We start from the raw sequence: 21,308 nt of genomic DNA, 5'->3' as shown, positions 1-21,308 counted from the left end.
GCTTGATCACCTCCCCGGTCTGCTTGGGTGATGCTTCTACGCAGCAAAACCCCATTGTCATAGGAAAATGTGACGGTGAACCCAGCACAAACATGGTCCCAATGGGACTCGGGGCAGAACCTGGAAAGGCAGTTAACGCTGCTGCCCAGAATTCAAGGGGACGCTGTCCCTTTCATTCAATGGGTGTCACCCCCATTCACTGGAAGTCACTTTGCACAGACAGCCCGGCTCTGTGGAGACGCCACAACGGGGCGTGCATGTTGCAATGGGATGAGCCAGCGTCAGCCCTCCCTGATGCCAGGTGATGCTGGAAGGGCACTGTGATGTTTCACTCCATATTCTTTATGAAAAGATGCTTATGATATGAATATGACATAACTGTACTTTATGCCAGATGGCTCTTGTGAGATACCATTGGAAAGGTTATGATTTACTGAATGCGAGTATCTAATTTGCATGCCTGTATCATTTCTGTATCTGAAGTTAGGAATATTGACTATGTATCTGTATTTCAACTATGCTACTTTGGGTGACACCCACTGCTAACACTTCAGGTACAACAACGGAAAAGCCAGACAGAGGTCACGGCCCACCAGCGAGGACAATGGACTGTGAAAAGTCTGGCTTTCCTGCCGGATGCTCCATACTGCCTCTGACTCATGGACTCTGTGATACTACGGCGTCAGGTGGTCTTGTCACCTGATCCTAAACATTACCTGGGACTTCTGGTAACTTCCCACTGGAAGGGAAAGGGGATCAAATTTGGGAAACAAAGGATTCCTGCCTTATGTAAATCCTATTTAAGGGTGGGGAGGAAGGCAAACAAGACTTCTCTCCATGGCCTGTCTGCCCAAGGAGAAAGACTGCAAAAGGGAAGGCAAGGGGGGGGAGTCCAGGCTGAGACAAAGGTCCAGTCTGAAAAGGAATATCACTGGAACTCTGAACCACAGAAACTTTGCAACCTGCCTGCAACAATATCTAGGGTGAGAAATACTATTTGTAATCAATTTCTTTAGCGAAACTAGCTTAGCTTGCATGTTTGATTTCATTTTTTTAGTAATCTGCTGAGCGTACGGGCAACTCCAGGGGTTTGTTACCCCTTCTACCACTTAAAATCTGCCTTTTATAGTTAATAAAATTTGTTTTGTTTATTACTAAACCCAGTTTCTGTAATTTCTAACGGGGGGGGGGGCAAAAAGTGTGCACACCTCTCTCCACATTGAGGGAGGGGGCGAATTTCATAAAACCTTTGCACTTGTACCCCTTAAAGGGAGCGAGCACCAGAGTTGGAGCAAGTGCCTTAAGCTGCGTCTTCCCAGAGCTGATTTGCAGCTGGGGGTGGCCCTGCCTGTGAGTGTTTTAGAGGAGGCTTTAGTAGCCTGGACAGCAAGACAGGTAAAAAGGGGGCCCAAACTGGCATAACAGGTGGGCTCAGTGGTATCCCAAGGGGCCCAACCCATCACATGCACTTTCATAGAATCATAGAATATCAGGGTTGGAAGGGACCTCAGGAGGTATCTAGTCCAACCCCCTGCTCAAAGCAGGACCAATCCCCAACTAAATCATCCCAGCCAGGGCTTTGTCAAGCCTGACCTTAAAAACCTCAAAAGAAGGAGATTCCACCACCTCTCTAGGTAACCTGTTCCAGTGCTTCATCACTCTCCTAGGGAAAAAGTTTTTCCTAACATCCAACCTAAACCTCCCCCACTGCAACTTGAGACCACTGCTCCTTGTTCTTTCATCTGCCACCACTGAGAACAGTTTAGATCCATCCTCTTTGGAACCCCCTTTCAGGTAGTTGAAAGCAGCTATCAAATCCCCCCTCATTCTTCTTTTCTGCAGACTAAACAATCCCAGTTCCCTCAGCCTCTCCTCATAAGTCATGTGCTCCAGCCCCTCAATCATTTTTGTTGCCCTCCGCTGGACGCTTTCCAATTTTTCCACATCCTTCTTGTAGTGTGGGGCCCAAAACTGGACACAGTACTCCAGATGAGGTCTCACCAATGTTGAATAGAGAGAACAATCACGTCCCTCGATTGCTGGCAATGCCCCTACTTATACTTTGCTGCATATGGCCAGGCCAGGGTAGACTATAATTGTGTAATCCTTGTGTGATGCCCCCAGCATGTGCACATGTGCACACACACTAGGGTGATCAGACAGCAAGTGTGAAAGATTGGGACTGGGTGGGGGTAATAGGCACCTATATAAGGAAAAGCCCCAAATATTGGGACTGTCCCTATAAAATTGGGATATCTGGTCTCTCACACACACACACACACACACACGGGTTCCCTAAATCTCAGGGCCACACACCCAACTGAAAGCCCGGGATGGGGCTAGCGCACCTGAGTATGGAGGGAGCATAATAATGGCTCAAAGGGATTCAACAGTCCCAGCTGCTAATGGCCTGCACCCCCCGGAACAACCTTGTGAGCTCTGCAGCCTTCGGAGCCACTGAGCACAGTGGAAAGCCACGGCAGGCGCTTGCCAAGCAAGAGGGTCAGCGAGGAAAAGGTGCAGGAACATCCCATTCTTCCCTGGTGAGAAGAAGAGCGTGAGGAAAGCCACGGGAGGGGGGCAGGGAGAGGGGCCAGCTGTGACTTGCTGAAGACCTCAAGGGGGGAAACATCAGGAGGCAGAGCGAGAGACTGCAGCGTGGGGCAGAAAGGCAACATGAGCATTGGCACCGAGCGGAGGAAAGTCGCTCTGCTAACGGATGCCGGAGAAGCACGACAGGCAGCTCCTGCCCCCGCGGCATACATTCCTCTCCCACCCCGGAACGCGGCAGCAGCCAACGCTGGGCCATGCCAGGCCATGCCCATTTCAAATTCCTCTTTCACAACGTCGCCCTGGGCAGGCCGGGCCCGCTTGGGGCACCCATCAATGCCCCGGCCTGTCTTTTCTCTTCCCGACAAGCGGGAAACAAACAGAAGAAAAAGGGGCTCATTGTTTGGGAGCCAGGAACGGGAACGCTCGCCGGCTGGCTGGGGTTGGGATAAAGTCAGACAGAGGGGAACGCGGGCTCTCAGCAAAGCACCACTCAGCGATTCCAGGCCTTGCAACCTGCCCTTTTCAAATGAAATGGCATTTCCCCCACTCCTGGCAAAACGTATGAGCAAAATTCTCAGCCGACACTCAGACACGTCCCTCTTCGCTCACAGCAAGTGCCGGAGTCGCTCAGCGGCGCTTCCACTCAGCAACGGCGTTGCCTGTTGGTTTGTCACTGGCCACTAGCACCAGAGATGCCTCTGACACTTACTCTAAGAAGACGTGACTTTGCCCACCCAAGGGTCGTGTCAGGCCACGTGCTGGGCCACATCTGGAACACCTGTAATATGGTGGCCCAGCCAAGGGAGACGACAGATCCCAGTGTGCCTGGACCAGACAACAGTGATGCATCCTGGCTCCTTATATAAGAACAGTCACACTGGGCCAGATCAATGGTCTGTCTAGCCCAGTGTCCTGTCTTCCAACAGTGGCCAGTGCCAGGTGCTTCAGAGGGAATGAACAGAACAGGGCAGTTATTGAGTAATCCATCCCCTGTCGCCCATTCCTAGCATCTGGCAAACGGAGGGTAGGGACACCCAGAGCATGGGGTTGCATCCCTGACATGAGTGTGCGTGAACTGCCGGCAGGGCTGGGACCATACGAACGTTTGTAAGAACACTCCAAGATCCTTTGAGATGGAGCAAGCTTTAGGAATACAAGCTCTGCCTTCTAACACCGAGTACAGGCAGCCTCGGGGAACCCAGAACCCAGCATTCTGCCACTCTCGTTTCACGTCTCACCTCCGTGGAATCACACCAGCATAAAACCGGAGTGACCCTCACCTGGAATCACAGTGTGAGGAGGGGCTCTGATCTACAGCAACTTTCCACCACCCAGATCGATAGCTGCACTGGCCTGGGGACCACTCAGCCTCTCTCACGGTTTTGTAAGCTTTGGTGTATGTTAGGCAAACACATTGCCTGAGGTATCTGCCATGAGCAGCAGCCCTTTTCCTTTCTCTGAGGTGTCACCCTCTAACTCAGATGGTTTTTAGCTGTCATCACGCCCCTTTCTCATTGCTGCTGCCGGCGTTGCATGGCACATGGCTGCTTCAGCAGCAGAAGTCCGGTGTTTTCTGAGAACCTCCAGGGTCACATTTAAATGTCAGTGCCCAGAAACTCCAGCCCAACATCAGATGGACTGTTCTAGCGGATAGACAGTGGGATGGGGAATCAGGAGACCTGGTTTCTATGCCCAGCTTTGTCACTGGCCCGCTGGATGATCTTGGGCCTCAGTTTCCCCAGCTGTATAAGGATACTGACCTCACTTTTTTAAAGTGTTTTGAGAGCGAAGGATGAAAAGTGCTATATAAGAGCTAGGTATTATGATTCTCGTGCTCTCTGGGTGTGTTTTTCCAGCTGTAAAATGGAGATAAGGTATTTATCTAGAAGATGATTCTAGCGATCGCTGAAGCACTTTGCAAATGTTAAAGAATTTATGTGCACAAACACCCCCACCCCCAGTGATGTAGAAAAGGATCATTAGTCCCATTTTCTGGATGGGGAAACTAAGGCATGGAGCTGGGATGAGTCGTGCCTAAGGCCACTCAGGGTGTTTGTGGCAGAGCCAGAAAGAGAGTCCAGAGCCTGAGTCCCTATCCAATGCCCTCTCCACTGGGCAAAACCGCCCCCTGGTCTATATATAAAGGAGCAGCTTGCAGCCAGGTCTGGTGAAAACATTAGGTGGGGGTTACGTCGTCTCTCAGGCACTAGCATGGATTCCACCCGCCCGCCCTGGGCAGCTAGAGGTCCCTTCTCCTGAAGAGTCAGTACTGTCCGACGGCAGCAATAAGATCTGGGTGGCTAGCTCCAGGCTCTCTCTGGACCCTCGGTCCCACCTGCACTGAATGAGAGCACAGTGGCCATAGCCCGGGGTTCCCCTCATTCTGGGAGTCACCAATGTCAGGCTCTCTCTAGCCCTAGGCAGCTGGGACTGGCTGCCAAATAACAGCCCCACCCCTCTCTCCAGACAGGATGCCTCTGATAGCAGCCTGACTCCATTGCATGGGGAGAGACAGGCCCAGGAGGCTCTGGACACTGATAAAAGCTCAGGCAGGAACGGGTTTGAGACCGATTCTCTTGCACATGGAGGACTGCCACTCCCGTTTACCCTGGCGCCTTCCATATACCTCTATCGCGAGCCCTTCCATTCGGCCCGCACTATTTCGGTCACACTTTATCTTAAGGAAAGATTTATACGTAGGGCTAATCAACGATACAGACAAGCTATAGACACGTTAGAGGGAGGCATGAACAGCTGTGCTATTGAAAAGGAGGACTTGTGGCACCTTAGAAACTAACAAATTTATTAGAGCATAAGCTTTCGTGAGCTACAGCTCACTTCATCGGAAGCATTCGGTGGAAAATACAGTGGGGAGATTTATATACAGAGAACATGAAACAATGGGTGTTACCATACACACTGTAACCAGAGTGATCAGTTAAGGTGAGCTATTACCAGCAGGAGAGCGGGGGAGACCTTTTGTAGTGATAATCAAGGTGGGCCATTTCCAACAGTTGTCAAGAATGTGTGAGGAACAGTGGGGGGTGGAGGGGGGAATAAACAAGGGGAAATAGTTTTATTTTGTGTAATGACCTATCCACTCCCAGTCTCTATTCAAGCCTAAGTTAATTGTATCCAGTTTGCAAATTAATTCCAATTCAGCAGTCTCTCGTTGGAGTCTGATTTTGAAGCTTTTTTGTTGAAGAATTGCAACTTTTAGGTCTGTAATCGAGTGACCAAAGAGATTGAAGACTTCTCCAACTGGTTTTTGAATGTTATAATTCTTGATGTCTGATTTGTGTCCATTTATTCTTTTACGTAGAGACTATTTCCCCTTGTTTATTTCCCCACCCCCTAACCCCCACTGTTCCTCAGACGTTCTTGTCAACTGCTGGAAATGGCCCACCTTGATTATCATTACAAAAGGTCCCCCCCCCCCGGCTCTCCTGCTGGTAATAGCTCACCTTAACTGATCACTCTGGTTACAGTGTGTATGGTAACACCCATTGTTTCATGTTCTCTGTGTATATAAATCTCCCCACTGTATTTTCCATTGAATGCATCCGATGAAGTGAGCTGTAGCTCACGAAAGCTTATGCCCTAATAAATTTGTTAGTCTCTAAGGTGCCACAAGTCCTCCTTTCCTTTTGCAAATACAGACTGACACGGCTGCTACTCTGAAAGCTGTGCTATCCATGTTCATACGCACATGGGGAGAATGTGTCACAGATGGTGGTAAGAACCCTATTGGGGACGCAACAGCAAGTGATTAACCACTTCCCACAACACCGATTCATCATGTATAAACTACAGTAAACACTGTTTTATCCGGCACTTCACCAGCCGGAAAGCTCTGTAAACTGGCATTTCTGATCGTCATTGGTTTACAGTTCAGTTGGTGCGGGGCCGACAGGGGCTCGGGGCAAAGGAGGGGGTGTGGAGCGTGGGCTCTGGGAGGGAGTTTGGGGGCGAGAGGAGGCTTGGGGTGCGGGAGCAGGTGCGGGGCAGTGTTCCCTCTAATTTTTCCCACCCATGTGGGGAATGAATTTTGTTATGTGCACCAATATGGAGGTGATGTGTGACATGAGGGGCCGAGGAATTCTTGTGGGACGGGGCTCAGGGTTGGGGTGCAGGGGTGTGAAGGCTCCGGCTGGGGGGGCTCACGGCTGGGGCAAGGATTCGGGGCAGGGGGTGTGGGCTTCGGCTGTGGGTGCAGGCTCTGGGGTGGGGCCAGGGATGAGGGGCTTGGGATGCAGGAGGGTGTTCCAGGACTACGGCGGGGAGAGAGGACTCCCCCCATCGCCCTCTCCCTGCAGCAGCACCTGGGCTGTGGGGGGAGAGGCGCCTGTCCCTGCTGTGGAAGCTCTGGGGCTGGGGCTGCAGGATAGGCACCCCTCCCCTGGACCCAGCAGGTCTGCGCCTAGGTCCAGGCCATGGAGCGGGGTCTGGGCTGCTCCAGGGTCACGCTGGGCTGGGCTGCACCGGCCGTGCCTGGGCCCAATCTGGCCGCAGCAGGTCTGGTCCTCAGGGTGAGTTGGGGCCGGGGCGCCCCTCCTGTAGTAGATTGGGGGCCGGGCTAGGTGGGGGCCGGGCTAGGTGGGGGCCGGGGAAGGGGCGCCCCTCCTTCGACTGGTCCTTGGGCAGCCTACAGGGAACATAGGCGCGAGGTGCCGGATCCGGGGGCCTCGGGCAGCTCCCCACAAGCGGCGACTTGTCCTGGGCTCCAGCTGCCCCTAGGCCTGCAGGCACCGCCCCCGTAGCTCCCATTTGCTGCAGTTCCCAGCCAATGGAAGCTGCGCAGCCAGCATTTGGGGGGGGCAGGGGAGAAGGGCAGGACGCAAAACCGCCTGCCGTGCCTCCGCCTAGGAGCAGCTGGAGCCTGGGACAAGTCACCGCTTGCAGGAAGCCTCCTGAGGTGAGCAGCCCCTAGATCTGGCACCCTGCACCCACTCCCAAACCCCCTCCCAAGCCCCCTCCCGCACCCAAACTCCCTCCCAGAGCACAGGTTCCACACCGCCTCCCACGCCCCAGCCCCATACCTGCTCCCGCGCCCCAACCCCACACCTGCTCCCGAACTCCCTCTCTCTTAGTTCACCGACATTTTTAACTTACCAGCAACATTCCCCCAACACGCCGGATAAAAAAGCTTTTACTCTACGTATAACAGGGCCCTTCACGCACCAGGCAACTGCGGTGCTGCTAAAGCAGGAGGCACACGTCCTTCTCAAGTGCTCCAAGAACTGCTCCACTGTGGCTAATCGGCTTCCCCCTGATGCTCGTTAACGCGAGCCAGATCCACTGCCTCCTGGCCTTCGCCTCAACACCTAATCACACTCCAGCGCTCCTGACCCCCTCAACCATGGAGCGCTGAGATCTATCCAGCTCAGCAAGGAGACATTGCTGTGTGCTCTGCCATCCAACCTAAAGGGGTCTCGGGACCTTTCCGCAGCAGAAACCTGATGCAAAAACCTACAGTCACCACTTGTGCAGGGGGGCCATGGTCACCCACTGAATGAAATTCTGCCTCATTCAGAGTCTCTCCGGGATAGGGTTAAATCCCAGGAAGTCAAAGCCTGAGTTTATGTAAATCGATGCAACTCCACTTCTGCAGACACAGCAGTATAGGGAGGCCATATTTCCCAAAGGGAAAACAGGAAACCGTGCGGGGCTGGCCCAAGGCCCCCCGTGGGGCTGGCCCCAGCCGCTTACCCCAGGCCCCCCCAGTGCGGGGCTGGCCCCAGCCACTCACCCAAGGCCCCCCCCAATGCGGGACTGGTCCCAGCTGCTCACCTGAGGCGCCCCCCCCACTGTCACTCAAACACTGCTGCCCCCTCCCCCCCCCCCCGCTCAAGGCTGTAAGTGAGCTGTAGCTCACGAAAGCTTATGCTCAAATAAATTTGTTAATCTCTAAGGTGCCACAAGTACTCCTTTTCTTTTTGCGAATACAGACTAACACAGCTGCTACTCTGAAACCTGTCTGGTCACTGATCACTAGAAACCTTCCTCCCCCATCCCCTCCAGCCCAGCCCCCACTGCCCCACACAGGGCTGGCATCTCTGCTTGCCCCCGACCCGGTCCTCCGCAGTGCACCCCACCTTTTTGATAAAAGGGGCATTTGTCCCGTTTGCTCTTGCCAACCAAGAACAAACAGGACAAATGCCCTCTTTGGCCAAAAAAGTCAGGAGGGCTGGTTCAAGGCTTAAGAAAGGGACTGTCCTGGCCAAAACGGGACTAATGGTCCCCCTATAGCAATACCATCACTGTTTCATTTTCCGCTTTGCCCTCTGAGTTACTGCCCTGTCCATGAATGGCTGACCTTACACACATCCTAGCTGTTTAGCAAGCAGCTGGCTTCCTCGGCTGGTTCCGCACCTGGGTTGCTAATCCCTCTGCGCTGGTGCCCTACCCGGTTAGAGCAATTCCAGAGCAAGGTTACGTTTCAGGTCTGAACCAGCTGACGGCATCGTTCCATTTATCAGAGTGAAACAGACCCGGTGGTAGCAGTACATGTAATCAAATAACTTTGTGTTGCGAGCTCGGAAGATTCACGAGCCTTCAGCCCAACAGAGCAAAAGACCAGACGCCATTCCAACATGCACATCCTCCGTAGCAACACCCATCACAAAATCCATCCAATCTCCCTCCCCTCCACCTACCCACCTGCCCACTACTGCCCTTCTCCTCTCTGCGTTGCACTGCTCACACAAGGAGCCAGACGCAACCCCCACTGGATCTTTCCACTGGTTCCAGAGAGAGCTGGACGGATCCCAGTGCAGATGGGTGAGAAAGCATTTGCTCTGAATCCGACATCAAGCAGGCTACTGCCCCAGCCAGAGACTGAAGTCAAACAAGCAGCCTGGGGTGGCTTCTTTAACCTCTCCAACAGGGCAGTGAGGACCCGGAAGTTCTGCTTTAAAAGCGGGCCCAGTGGCATAGCCCCTCTGCGAGACATGCAGCCCTGAGCGTGTGGACTCCGGACGGCGGATCACCATCCGTCTGGAGGCTTTGCCCCGCAACGACACACTGAGAGAGGAACCGGCGAGTGCACACACATGGCTGCATGGGGCCATGTGGACGTTGGGGGGGCGGGGGTCAATGTTGGCCTGGAGGGATTTCAGTGACTCTTTCCAGATCCAGCATAAAAGATCAAAGCTGGACCCACTGCAGCGCTTTTACATACATTGCCACCTCAGAATAAACCCACCCCGATTTGGACTGTTAACCCTTTGTGTGCCGCCCCCTCCCCATGCACACACAGCGACTGGGCAAGCAAGTCTCCCTTTGCCAGTGACCTCCTGCATGCCCTTAGCCGCTACGGGGGTGCCCTCTGAGAATGGACCGAATGTAGGGCCCCTGGCATCACTCTCAAGCCAGTCAAACATCCAGGCAGGGAAAGAGAGCCTGAAACCAAATGAAAAAACAAGGAGCGCTGTGGCTGGGAGGAAAGCTCTACCCAGAATCCAGGCCCACAAGGCACCACGGTACAGAGGGGGATTTCCCCATGACTGTCCCAAAGGGTGTGTGTCAGCTAATGGCATCAGGCTGGGATTTCCCAGTGACTGGGGTTCGAGTGGGGAGGCTCTGCCATGGTGGGGATCATCCCATCCTGGCCCACTGCACTGGACTCTGAGCAGGTCCCCCACCCCCTAAGAGGGCGTGCTAACAAACCCTGCCACACCACATCGAAGCGACCGTGGGGAGCCATCCGGCATGCAGAAGAGCAGGGGGGAGTGGAGCAAAAGAGGCAGGAGGAACGGAACAAACCAGCGAAGGAGAAGGATCTTTGTCGGCGCAGAGGAGGATGGGGGGCTTTCGTGCTCTGCCGGATGCCCCGGAGTTTGGTGTTGTACTCTGGAAGGGGAGGCGGAGGGGGGAAAGGGGTGCAGGAGTAGGAGGAGGTCAGCCAGGGAGGAGACACAGTCCACCATGGAGAGAGACAGACAGGACAAACACCACAACGGAGACAGGAAAAAAAAAACACGAGAAAAGATTAGTTGGGACCCTGAGTTGAATGGTGGCCGAGCCCAGAGATGCCGAGAGCAGAGGGGCAGCACGGGACTGCACGCACTGGGGGTCCCTGCTGCCCCGGAACAGGGACACGTCTCTTGCACCCCAGAAAGAAAGAAAAGGGGTCAGGAGGGCTTGGTGAATGGAGCAGCCGCAGTGTCTGGGCACCAGTTGAATTTTGTTCTCCGGGAAAACAGTGAAGAATTAAATGGATTGATGCCTCCTTTCAATCCACGCAGAACATCCTGGTGCCTGGACAGCAACCACTCGGGAGCCCCCAGCCCAGAGGTGGCTGCATGCACGAGGCTGGGAACAGACCCCACAGGTGTGACTGGAGGGATCTTGGACTCGGGAGCACTGAGCCTGGGGCGTGTTACATTATCTGACCAATTATCTGTTATGGTGCTGTTCCAAGCGACACCCCCCACCAACCCCGGGGAGGGAACCCAGCTTCCCAAGGAAGCTCCCCGCTCCATTCTCCTATGCCAGTCACACGCAAACCTCACACACTTTGGCCGAGCTCAGCGAGGAAGTCACAAGGCCCATGGGCGTTACTGGAAGGATGGAGGGGTGGGGCAGGGAACAGTCAGTGGGCTCAATGGGCAGAGGGCTGTGATTGTTTCCCGAGGGACAACCGAGGAATGGACTGAAGGGCTGGAGAACCCACGGGAGGGCCTGGCTCTGACCCAGAGTCCAGCCCGCCAGGACAGAGGTCAGAAAGCCAATTGGCCTGAGCATACGACAGGTGTAAAATGCTACCTGCCCTCCGGTGCCGGCAAGTGGAGAATTGGAGCATCTTACACCCCTCATGTAAACGACCACACAGGGCAGTGGAGAATCCGGCCCAGCACGTCGGCCGCTTTGGGTGCAAGGGATGAGCAGGGAGGGCATCCCTAGCCTCTGTTTGCCGGAAGCTGGGAATAGTGACAGGGATGGATCACTCAATGATTACCCGTTCTGCTCATTCTCTCTGGAGCACCTGGCACTGGCCACTGTCGGCAGACAGGACACTGGACTAGAGGGACCTTTGGTCTGACCCAGTCTGGCCATTCTGATGTTAGAGGATCAGCCCATCGGTAATGAATAAACTCCTATTGAGGGGTCTACAGTGCAGCCCAGCTGGCTCATGCAGCCGCTGCTGGTGCCTTTCTGGGTCCATTGCCGGTCCCCAGGCTCTGGGGTTGGCAGGCAGCAGGGTCTCTCTGGGTGGGGGCTGCTGAAATCCATCCCCGCTCCTGTGTAACCCTCACTGTGGCACCCCCAGCCCCAGCCAGCCCTAGGAAATTGGAGTTGTCCTGATTGCAAGTCCCAGGGAGGAGGATGTTGTGTGAAATTCCCCACATACTTGCCTTGGGACAAACAGGCAACTTATAGCAGCGAGGGCCATAAATAACCCTCTCCCCCTGCCAGCAGCCGTCACCTCCTATCTACTCTCCCGCAGCCTCCCCAGCTCTCGCTTCCAGGCTGCGCCCTGACTCATGCAACGTGCTGCTGGCTCTGCTCTCGGGACACCTTGTTCTCCCCTGATGTAAACAGGCCGCGCTGCCCTCTGTGCTGAGCTGTTCTTCCCAGGGATGGGCCACGAGCCTCCGATGGCAACATATGGCCCTGCTTCAGGGACAGCTCCCAGCGTGAGCCCACCACCCACCTCGCCCCGATCCCTCACCTCCTCCCGCCTCCTACCACCACGCAGCATCTGGCCCGGGCGGCACTTGGATCAGAGGGGAATCCGGGCCAACGCAGGCAGTTGTGTGGGTGACTCAACGGGGGTTTTGTTGAAGTCTAGGTTTTAGCCCTGATGCCCTGGCTCAGAGTGGCCTATAAATTACCCTGCAGTTTCAACTCCCAGAAATGGTTTGCAGCTTCCTTTCCTGCCCTAACCTAGGACACATTGTGGCTGGGTGCTGTTAAGCAGCTACCACACTCCACTCCAGAGGTGGCTGCATTTCAGGGCTGGGCGAAATGATTTGAGTATGCGATCCGTTTAGTAGCCGGGGAAAGGTCTGGGATGTAAGGTGCTGCAGAAATGAGCACAGACACCATGGTTGGTTTGGGTTTTTTAAAAATCTCCAGTTTTCGCACCGTGATTTCCCTATAGCTTGGGGTGGGATGAAGGAGGGAGAGGGGGTGTATGTTGGGGAAGGGGTATTCTCAGGGCATTAAAGGGACAGTCACTATGTCCTTGAGCTGGGTGTTAAGATATAGATATTCAGGCCTGTCTGTAAAGGCCTATACTCTAAGAATTTAGGTGTATTCTTATCACTTGGCTAGTTAGAGGTATAAGAGAAAGAATCGAAATCACTGTCTGCCGGTGTAAGGATCTTCTCTCCCTGTGACCGTCTGAGGCCCTGTGCTTAGGCTAAGATCTCTGGCTAAGCAGCACGGGCAGCCATAAGCTGGGAAACGACCGGTCACCTCCTCACATCCCAAACTAGTCCCACTGAAATCAGGTGCTATTGGGCTGTTAGGAATACAGTCCTGTCCTGATGATGCCTATCGCCTCCAGAGAAAGGGAAGTGCCTAGGAAATGTAAAAGGAAACTTCGTTTGATAGCATCCTGTCTGGCAAGAACTCACTTATCAATAGCTGGGATGTGAAATCCTCACTTCTGTAAAAAGAAAAGGAGTACTTGTGGCACCTTAGAGACTAACAAATTTATTAGAGCATAAGCTTTCGTGAGCTACAGCTCACTTCATCGGATGTGTTTGTTCTATCCCTGTAGTCCCCATTGTTTGTCTGTATAATCTCTGTCTGGTTCTGTGGTTGTTTCTGTCTGCTGTATAATTAATGTTGCTGGGTGTAAACTAATTAAGGTGGTGGGATATAATTGGTTAAATAATCATGTTACAATATGTTAGGATTGGTTAGTTAAATTTCAGGAAAATGACTGGTTAAGGTATAGCAAAGCAGAACTCAAGTTTTACTATAGGTAGTTTTACTATATAGTCTGCAGTCAATCAGGAAGTGGGTGGGGGAAATGGGAACAGGGAATGGGGGTGGGGAAATTGGAATCAAGGGCAGGAATGGGAACAGGGACATAGGCAAGGCTCTGTGGGGTCAGAGCTGGGAAGGGGGACTCTAAGGAAGGAAACTGGAATCATGCTTGTTGGAAGTTCACCCCAATACACATCGAATTGTTTGCACCTTTGGACTTTGGGGATTGTTGCTCTCTGTTCATGCGAGAAGGACCAGGGAAGTAAGTGGGGGAAGGAATAAGCCCCCTAACACTGGGGTAAACCAAAGCCCATTGCTCAGGGCATGAAGCTAACATGACAGCTGCAGCGGTCCCTCTCCCTCCAATCCAGCAGCCAGCTTTCCCCACAATCCACACCAGCACCAGGCTGCCAGGACCTGGCTCCCTCCTCTCTCCCTCCTTCCGCAGAGCAGCGACTCAGCCTGGGTGTGTGTGTGTATGTGGGGGGGTGTTTTGCAACTGAACTGTGTTCCCTCCCTCTAACACCTTTCCTGTTTCGAGGCCGAGATGCTGGCTGGACCGAACCCTGCTCTGCCAAGCCCTGGAACTGCAGGCTGGATCGCAGCCCTGGCATTCCCACAGAAGGGCAATTACAGAGAGGAAGGCAGGGTAGCCACTGACGGAGCCAGCACTGTGCATGCCCAGAAGCCACAGATTTATTCCCCAGGCCCGACGGGCCAAGAGGGACTTGGCTTCCTGCTTCTCAGGCTCAGGCTGGGGCCTGAGCTCTGAAGTTAGGCCAGGGGCGAACCGAGTCCCAGAGGGATGAGGCCAGTTCGCTATTCCGCCCACGCACCCTGCGCATGGTAAAAATGCCTCACTGGAATAGTCCCACTGGTCAATGACCACATCCATGGCGAACGCCTGTTACTACCAAGGAAGGCATCAATTCCCTACATCGCACCTAACTGTGCCACACTATCCCATGGGGAAGTTACCTCCTGATCCCAACTGGGGGCCCTATGCCCTGAAGCATCAGGATCAATGACAGACCTGATTCTAAATATGCCTCCAGTTATCCCATTTGTTTCCCCAGTGCAGATCCAAGCTCCAAGGCTGAATGGACAGTTTGACAACAGATCCAGGGGGCCATGTCTATGGGAAGAGCTTCAGAGGGGTGTGACAATTTCCATTCTCCTGCCTGTTCAGAACAGAGCCAGCGTGCTCAAAACATGGGAGACCAGGGTTCAATCTCCTGCTCCGCTACAGACTCTCTATGTGGACTTGGGCAAGTCACTTGGCCTCTCTGTGTCTCTGTTCCCCATCTGTACACTGGATGTGACGGCACTGCCCTGCCGTAAAGGGGGGTTGGGAGGATAATTACCCTGAAGATTGCACGGTACTCGGAGTCTGTAATAATGGGGGCCACGTAAGTACAGCATCTAATACAAGCGGGAAAATCCGACAATGAGCATGACTGCTTTGGGCGCTAGGGGCTATCGCTGGGTATCTAAAGTGGCGTCCAGTCCGACCATTCCAACTGACATCTCCCAAGGGGGTAGCTACAGTTTGGCCACCCACATCGGAGCCATGCACCCCACAGGCAAAACCCGGCCCCTGAACCCCTTTGAAAATCCATCACCAGGAGGCAGTGGGGCCAACTCGCTGTTTTCTGCTTTTACAAGGTGCTGGCCTCTCCGCTTTTCTCCTGCCTCCTTCCTGCTCCCAGGCCGGACTGATCAATCTGCTCCCAGCAGCTCCCCACACAGGAAGCAGGCGCAATTTCCCTTTGGCTGCAGAGAGAGGAGCAGCAGAGGGAGCAGGAGGACAGCTGGAAGAGATCATCATCTGCAGCCACGACACACCTCTGCAGACCGCTACGGTCCTGGAGCCAGCCCCAGCCCCCACCACTCGACAGCCGCCAGCAAACGGGGCAGCAGGGCAGTTTGGAGCCGCCCCCAGAAATGCCAGTGCTCATCCAGCCAGAGCTCTCGGGAAGGCGAAGCCAGACTGGCCATCTCATCAGAGCAGGCACTCCCACCAAAGGCCGTCGGGCCCTCTTTCCCCCGCAGCTGCGTGCACGGAGTAACTAACGCAGCCACAGAGAAGCCCTGAGCTCAGCCGTCGCTCACGCTGTCCCCCGCCTCACCAGCTGGGCACAGCCCAGGGGCAGGACAGTGGTCGAGCCTGGACAGCGAGGCCGTGCGGGAGACACCTCCCCTCCAGTCATGACCCCGTTTGCACGGAGAGGGGACTCTGGGAACGGGCTGAGGGACATTCAACTCTTCCCTAAGCTCCCTCCTGTCCTGCGCATCTGCGTTTCGTCTCGCCCTTCCCACAACTTCCATCCCTTTTTCCCTCTGCACCCCGTGCATGCTTCCCGGGTCCGACCCCACTCCCAGGGCCAGGCCCCAATTCTCCTCTCCTGGGCACCGCTCGTTGAGGAGGGGGCCCGGCTGAGCTCCCCAGGCTGCCTCTTCCCAAGAGCGAGGATGGAGAGGGTTCCCCTGCTATGTTAGGGGCCCAGAGGGCCTAGTTTCCAAGGAGGCCTGGAGTCAGGCTGGGGCATGGGGCACGGGCGTCTCCATCCCAGTGGGACTCCCACGCAGCCAGAGCCTCGGTGGTGCGTTCGTGGCTCCATTCTGCGTGTGGACCCAGCCGCAAGAGCTGGGCACACAGGCCCCCGCCTGCTCGCTGCATAACCCGCCTTCACCCAGTAGTCAAGGACAAATGCAGCCTGGCCCTGGGGTGATGGCCAGCCAGAGGTGGCACCGCAAATCAAAGCCTCTTACCTGCTACTCTGTGGGCCACCAGCCCTTCCAGGTTCAAGGGCTCTTCTTCCGAGGGTCTAGCAGGCTCTTGGTAATGCTCCACTCCCTTCGGGGGCATCTGAACTTGGGCTGTCGCTGTGGGGGAGGGGGGCGACATGATCAGGGGCTGCTGAGGCCCCACAGGGCTGTAAGCTGTTGCCAGAGGGATGGAAGAGGTTGGGGGGCTTCCCGGGACACGGCTGTAGCTGCTTGTCTGTGGCACAGGAGGCTGCTGGTTCTGATAGCTGTAGGGTGAGTAGGACACCCCAAAATCCTGCCCCATGGACTCTGGCTCTCCAGCGCCCCGGCCCACCTGGGCCAGCGGTCCTGGCAGATAGGCTTTGGACAGCGGTTCAGAAGCCGGTGGGGGCTGGGTGACAGCGGTGCCCCTAGCGTTGTGGGACACGCTCCCCGGCATGGCACCAAAGGCGTTGCTGGGTCTCGGCTGGGTCACCTGAGGGGCCGCAAGGCTCGGAAGGCCCAACACTGGCTGGGCAGACAGAGAGGAGACCACCGGGCTGGGCCGGTCCTCTTTGGAGGCGAGGGGGACGCTCTGGGACTTGTGCATCATTGAGACAGACGGGTCCAGGTCCAGCATGAGCATGTTCAGTGCTTCTATCGACTGCTCGATCTCCTTCGGGGACGCCACCCGGGGGAACTCAGGGATGCTGTGGCTTGGAGGGGGGGCCGCCGGCAAGGGGCTGGGCTGGGGGCTCGAACTGGAGACGCTAGGGCTTTGGCTTTCCAGGCCGCCGTCTTGCTGACGGGAGGGCGGCCTGCTCCCACCGCTGCTGCCACCGCCTTGCTGCTGCCAGGCGTTGAGCCCCCTCTGCACGGCCTCCCGGCTGCTGGTGCTCCGAGCCGGCGCCGGGGGGAGCTGGAGGCCCGGCTCGGCGGCTGGGTAGGACTGAGAATGGTACATGTTGCTGGAGTCAAAGCCGTACAGGTAGGGCTGCGTGGCAGCCGGCGGCCGGGGCTGCAGCCAGCCGGGCTCAGGGAAGCCGGCTTGCTGCTGCCGGTAGTCGGAGAGGTTCTCCTGAGCAGATACTGAAGGCCGGATCTGGCTCAGTAGGGGCTGCGGGTGTCGCCCCATCATGCTCTGCAGCGTGTTCTGGTTGTTGTAGGGGTACCCCCCGTTGATCAGCGGCTCCGAGTCATACAGCCCCTCCTTGTGCAGCTTGTCCGCACCGTCAAAGCTGGACGGGCCGTTGGGCAGGCAGGAGAGGCTCTCCATCCGGGGCACTTCCTGGTAGCCAATCTCGCTGGCGTTGGTGGTGCCGTCGCAGGAGGAGAGAGTGCCCAGGCTGCCGACGCTCTGCCCGTCCTGGTTGGGCAGGTCGTCGTCGTCCAGGATGTCCGTCTCCCGCTCGGCCACCAGGGCAGGGGCGCTCCCGTTGACGTGCACCTGGGCCGGCACCACGCGGCGCCCCGTGAGGGCAGAGTTGCCGGCCGGCGCCGCCCCGGGGTGGCGGTTGTGCATGGGGGCTTCGCTCTCCAAGCCGAAGCCGCTCAAGAGGCGCTCGAGCTCTCGCTTCTCCTCGGGGGTCAGTGCTGGGGGGCCGCCACCAGGCGCCGCCGGCTCGTCGGTCTTGTCAGTAGCGGTGGAGTTGCCCGAGTCGCTGCTGACAGACAGCGTGTGCTCAAGGTGGTTGGGCGCCGCGGAGAGGGGGGCGCGGTTGGCGTTGACGGCGCCGGTGCTACTGTGGAGCGAGTCTTTCTTCTTCACCTTGGCGTAGAGGCTCCCGTCCAGCGGCCCCTGAGTGTGCCCAAGCTCTGCATGGGGAGAAGGGAACAAAGGAGATCAACAATTCGCTCGGGGCGGGAGAGCGAGCTAATGGCTCCCATTAAGCACCGATCGCTTCGATGTTCAAACGCTGAGCTAAGGGCCCTGTCAGCCAGCTGCCAAGCACTCAGCCTCCCCGTGAAATACACACCACATTCCCACCCCTCTCCTGGGGGCACTTGCTCTGCCAGAGACGCCGACGCTGTGTCCTCTGCAGCTAACGTGGCCCCAGAGGAGACGGTGTCTACTGAGCCGTTACTGGAAACCTGCTTTCACTGCGCTGAAAGCACAGGATGCTTTGCAGGCTGGATCGATATAGCATTAATGTGAGCTCTCCCGCAAGGTTCAAACTGGAAACGGGGCTGCGTGAGGCGTATGGCCCTCCGTGGCTGGAAAGCAGCCTCAGACCCCCTGACTCCCTGCACATTGCAGGCCACAGAACCTCACCCACCCACTCCTGCAATAGACCCCTAAGCTCTGGCTGACTTAGTGAAGTCTCAGAAAGACTTCAAGTTACAGAGAATCCACCGTTTAAACCTGCAAGTGACCCGTGCCCCACGCTGCCGAGGAAGACAAAAACCCCAGGGTCTCTGCCAATCTGACCAGGGGGAAAATTCCTTCCCAACCCCAAATCCGGCGATCAGTCAGACCCTGAGCTTGTGGGCAAGACCCAGCAGCCAGACCCCTGGCAAAGAATTCTCTGTAGTGACTCAGGGCTCTCCCCATCCAGTGTCCCATCCCTGGCTGTTGGGGATACTTGCTGGTAGCAGTCAAAGATCGGCTACCTGCCATTGTAGGCAGTGTCATCATACCAGCCCCTCCGTAAACCTATCAAGCTCAGTCTTGAAGCCAGCCCCCATTGCTCCCCTGGGAAGGCTGTTCCAGAACTTCTCACGCAAACAAGGTGGATGGATGGATGACTTCATAGATTCCAGGCCAGAAAGGATTATTGTGATCATCCAGTCTGACCTCCTGGATAAGACAGGCCAGAGAACTCCCCTGAAATAATCCGCTCTAGCTCAAAAGGAGGCGTTTTTTTAAAAAATCCAACCTTGATTTTAAAATAGCCTGTGATGGCAAATCCACCAGATCCTGTGATAAATTGTACCAATGGTTAATTATTCTCACTGGTAACTTTTATGCCTTATTTCCAGTCTGGATTTGTCTAGCTTCAATTTCCAGCCATTGGATATTTGTCTGCGAGGTCAGGGGTTCTCGGTGTTTTTCTTTCTGAGGTCCCCCCAACATGCTATAGAAATTCCAGGGCCCAGCATGGGGGCCTGTGGGGTTCAGCCACTGGAGGACCAGGGGCTTTGGTTTTAGACATGCAGAGCCGGGGGGCTCAGGGCTCTGAGCTTCAGCCACATGGAGAGGGGGACTCGGGGATCTAGCCACCGGATTGGGGTGGGGCCCGAGGCTTCAGCTCTGCGGGGATGGGGGCTTCTTCCCCATGGGGCTGAGGGCTCAGGACTTCTTTGGGGGGGTGGGGTTTAGGGCCCCAGGCTTCAACCACTGGGGGGGGGCTTGCTGCTTCAGCACCAGGAATCCAGGATCCTGGCTTTAGCCCTACAGGGCAGGGGGACTTGGGGATTTAGCCCTGTGAGGCTGCGGGACTCAGGGCTTCAGCCTGCCCCACGAGGCACTAGGGGTCAGGGCTCCCAGCTTTAGGCTCCCGGCTTTAACCCCGCATGGCATCAGGGCTCCTGGCTTCAGCCCCATGGGGCTCTGGGGCTCACTGGACATGCACCAGCTTGAAGATGATTCCCCTTTAACGGTTACATTTGGAGACCTGTCAGTTAGCTAGTTTTAAATCCATTTAATGGCTCTATCCCTCCCTCCATCCCTCACTCCTCCCCAGAGAATCGGAGCCTCTCCTGGGGCCAGCCCACACAGCAGCATTTTAGACCGATACAATTGTGACCCTAGACACTGCACTTGTGACGATGTGACCAAGTTTCCGCCACAACACAGCATCACAAGCCAAATGGGGTCCCGCTACGGGACGAGACCCGGGCTACCTGCCTGCAGGAAGCATCCTGCTCCGTTCTGAACCTTGCGCTCAATGACCGAGCCCCAGCAGGTCGATGCCGTAAGTCAGACGCCATTGCCTCGCCACGGGGCTCTGCTGAGTCAGCTGTTCAGTTTGGGAGACTCCACCATGCTCCGTTTGTACCACTGACCTCACGCCCAAGCAAAGCAACCAGCCGATTTGGACCCCACCCTCTTGCGGGCCCTACAACCCCAGTTCTGCAGATCCCATCCGGGCATGGGAGCAACCTCACAGCCTGGTCCCTCATGCTGGCACATTGGGGCTCTGCAAAGTGCAGGGCCGGCTGTCGTCCTCCAGGTGACTTTCAGGTTTTTCCAAACTGGTCACCCAGCCTTAATTTTAAACTGCTCTCTGCTCCAGGGCTGCCCGGGGCTCTGACGCCCTGGGCGAATGCAGGGAATTGGGGAAGATGAGCTACTTCAAATGGGCCCAGGTGCGGAAGAATGTCGTCTTGTATCAAAGGCGCTGCCTTGGCACTGAGTGTGGCATGGTATACCAGAGCAAGCTATCCATTTCCCCACTCTGCCCTCCTGCTGAAAGGCCCCTCTCCCCCCATTGGAGTCTCTCCATTTCTTTTTCCAGATCCCCAGTGAGGTTTCCTGGAAGGCCATGGAGGCAACATTAAACGCTTTCTTTTTAGAGGAAAAAGTGACTCTTCCCTGGCCGCGAGCCAGAGGCCAGACTCAGAGCCGGAAGACGGCTTCATGCGACAGCGTGAAATCAGAACACTCTGATCTGCAGGCAAACACTTCCACAACAGAGCCAGGCGTACCAGGAGAGGGAGGCTAACCAGCCCCTATGCTCCTGTCCAAATAACTGTAACCTCCACACAACATGGACTTACACACAGAGAGCACAACCACCGTGCAGCGCGCGCACACAGCCTGACACCCCAGAGCAAGACCCGCGCAACGCACATACCAGTCCCCGTGGAGCAACCCACAAACAACATGCATGCACAAACACAGCAACGGCCGGGCAATCACACAGGGACACCCCCGCAAGCGACCATGCCACAGAGTGTGCGCACACACAAAATCACAGCAATGCCCCTGCCACGAGCACACATCGAGCCACGCAAACACACAGCAACATGCACACGACAGGTGTCTGCACATGCACACACGTGGAATCACGTGCACACACTGTGTATGCAGACTCACACACGGCAACTCCCCCGCATTGTGTGTG

The 21,308-nt window shown here is 55.8% G+C and overlaps 1 protein-coding gene across 22 annotated transcripts in view; it reads right to left on the bottom strand.

The window, feature by feature from the left end:
• TNS1 (tensin 1) overlaps positions 1-21,308 on the bottom strand; it is a 279,839-nt gene that overhangs the window by 45,398 nt on the left and 213,133 nt on the right. For 12 of the 22 annotated variants that reach the window (XM_043504820.1, XM_038421333.2, XM_043504823.1 and 9 more), the window contains one exon: positions 16,267-18,057. In XM_043504820.1, coding sequence (XP_043360755.1) covers positions 16,267-18,057 — 1,791 coding nt within the window. Of the gene's footprint in view, positions 1-10,317; positions 10,405-16,266; positions 18,058-21,308 lie in introns of all 22 variants that reach the window. The other 10 variants (XM_043504818.1, XM_043504821.1, XM_043504825.1 and 7 more) reach the window with 1 other exon arrangement.

Source organism: Dermochelys coriacea, chromosome 11 (genome assembly GCF_009764565.3).
Source record: "Dermochelys coriacea isolate rDerCor1 chromosome 11, rDerCor1.pri.v4, whole genome shotgun sequence".
NCBI classification, from domain to species: domain Eukaryota; kingdom Metazoa; phylum Chordata; order Testudines; family Dermochelyidae; genus Dermochelys; species Dermochelys coriacea.
Note: the sequence above shows the minus strand (reverse complement) of the source record. Positions and strands in the feature narration are given on the sequence as shown.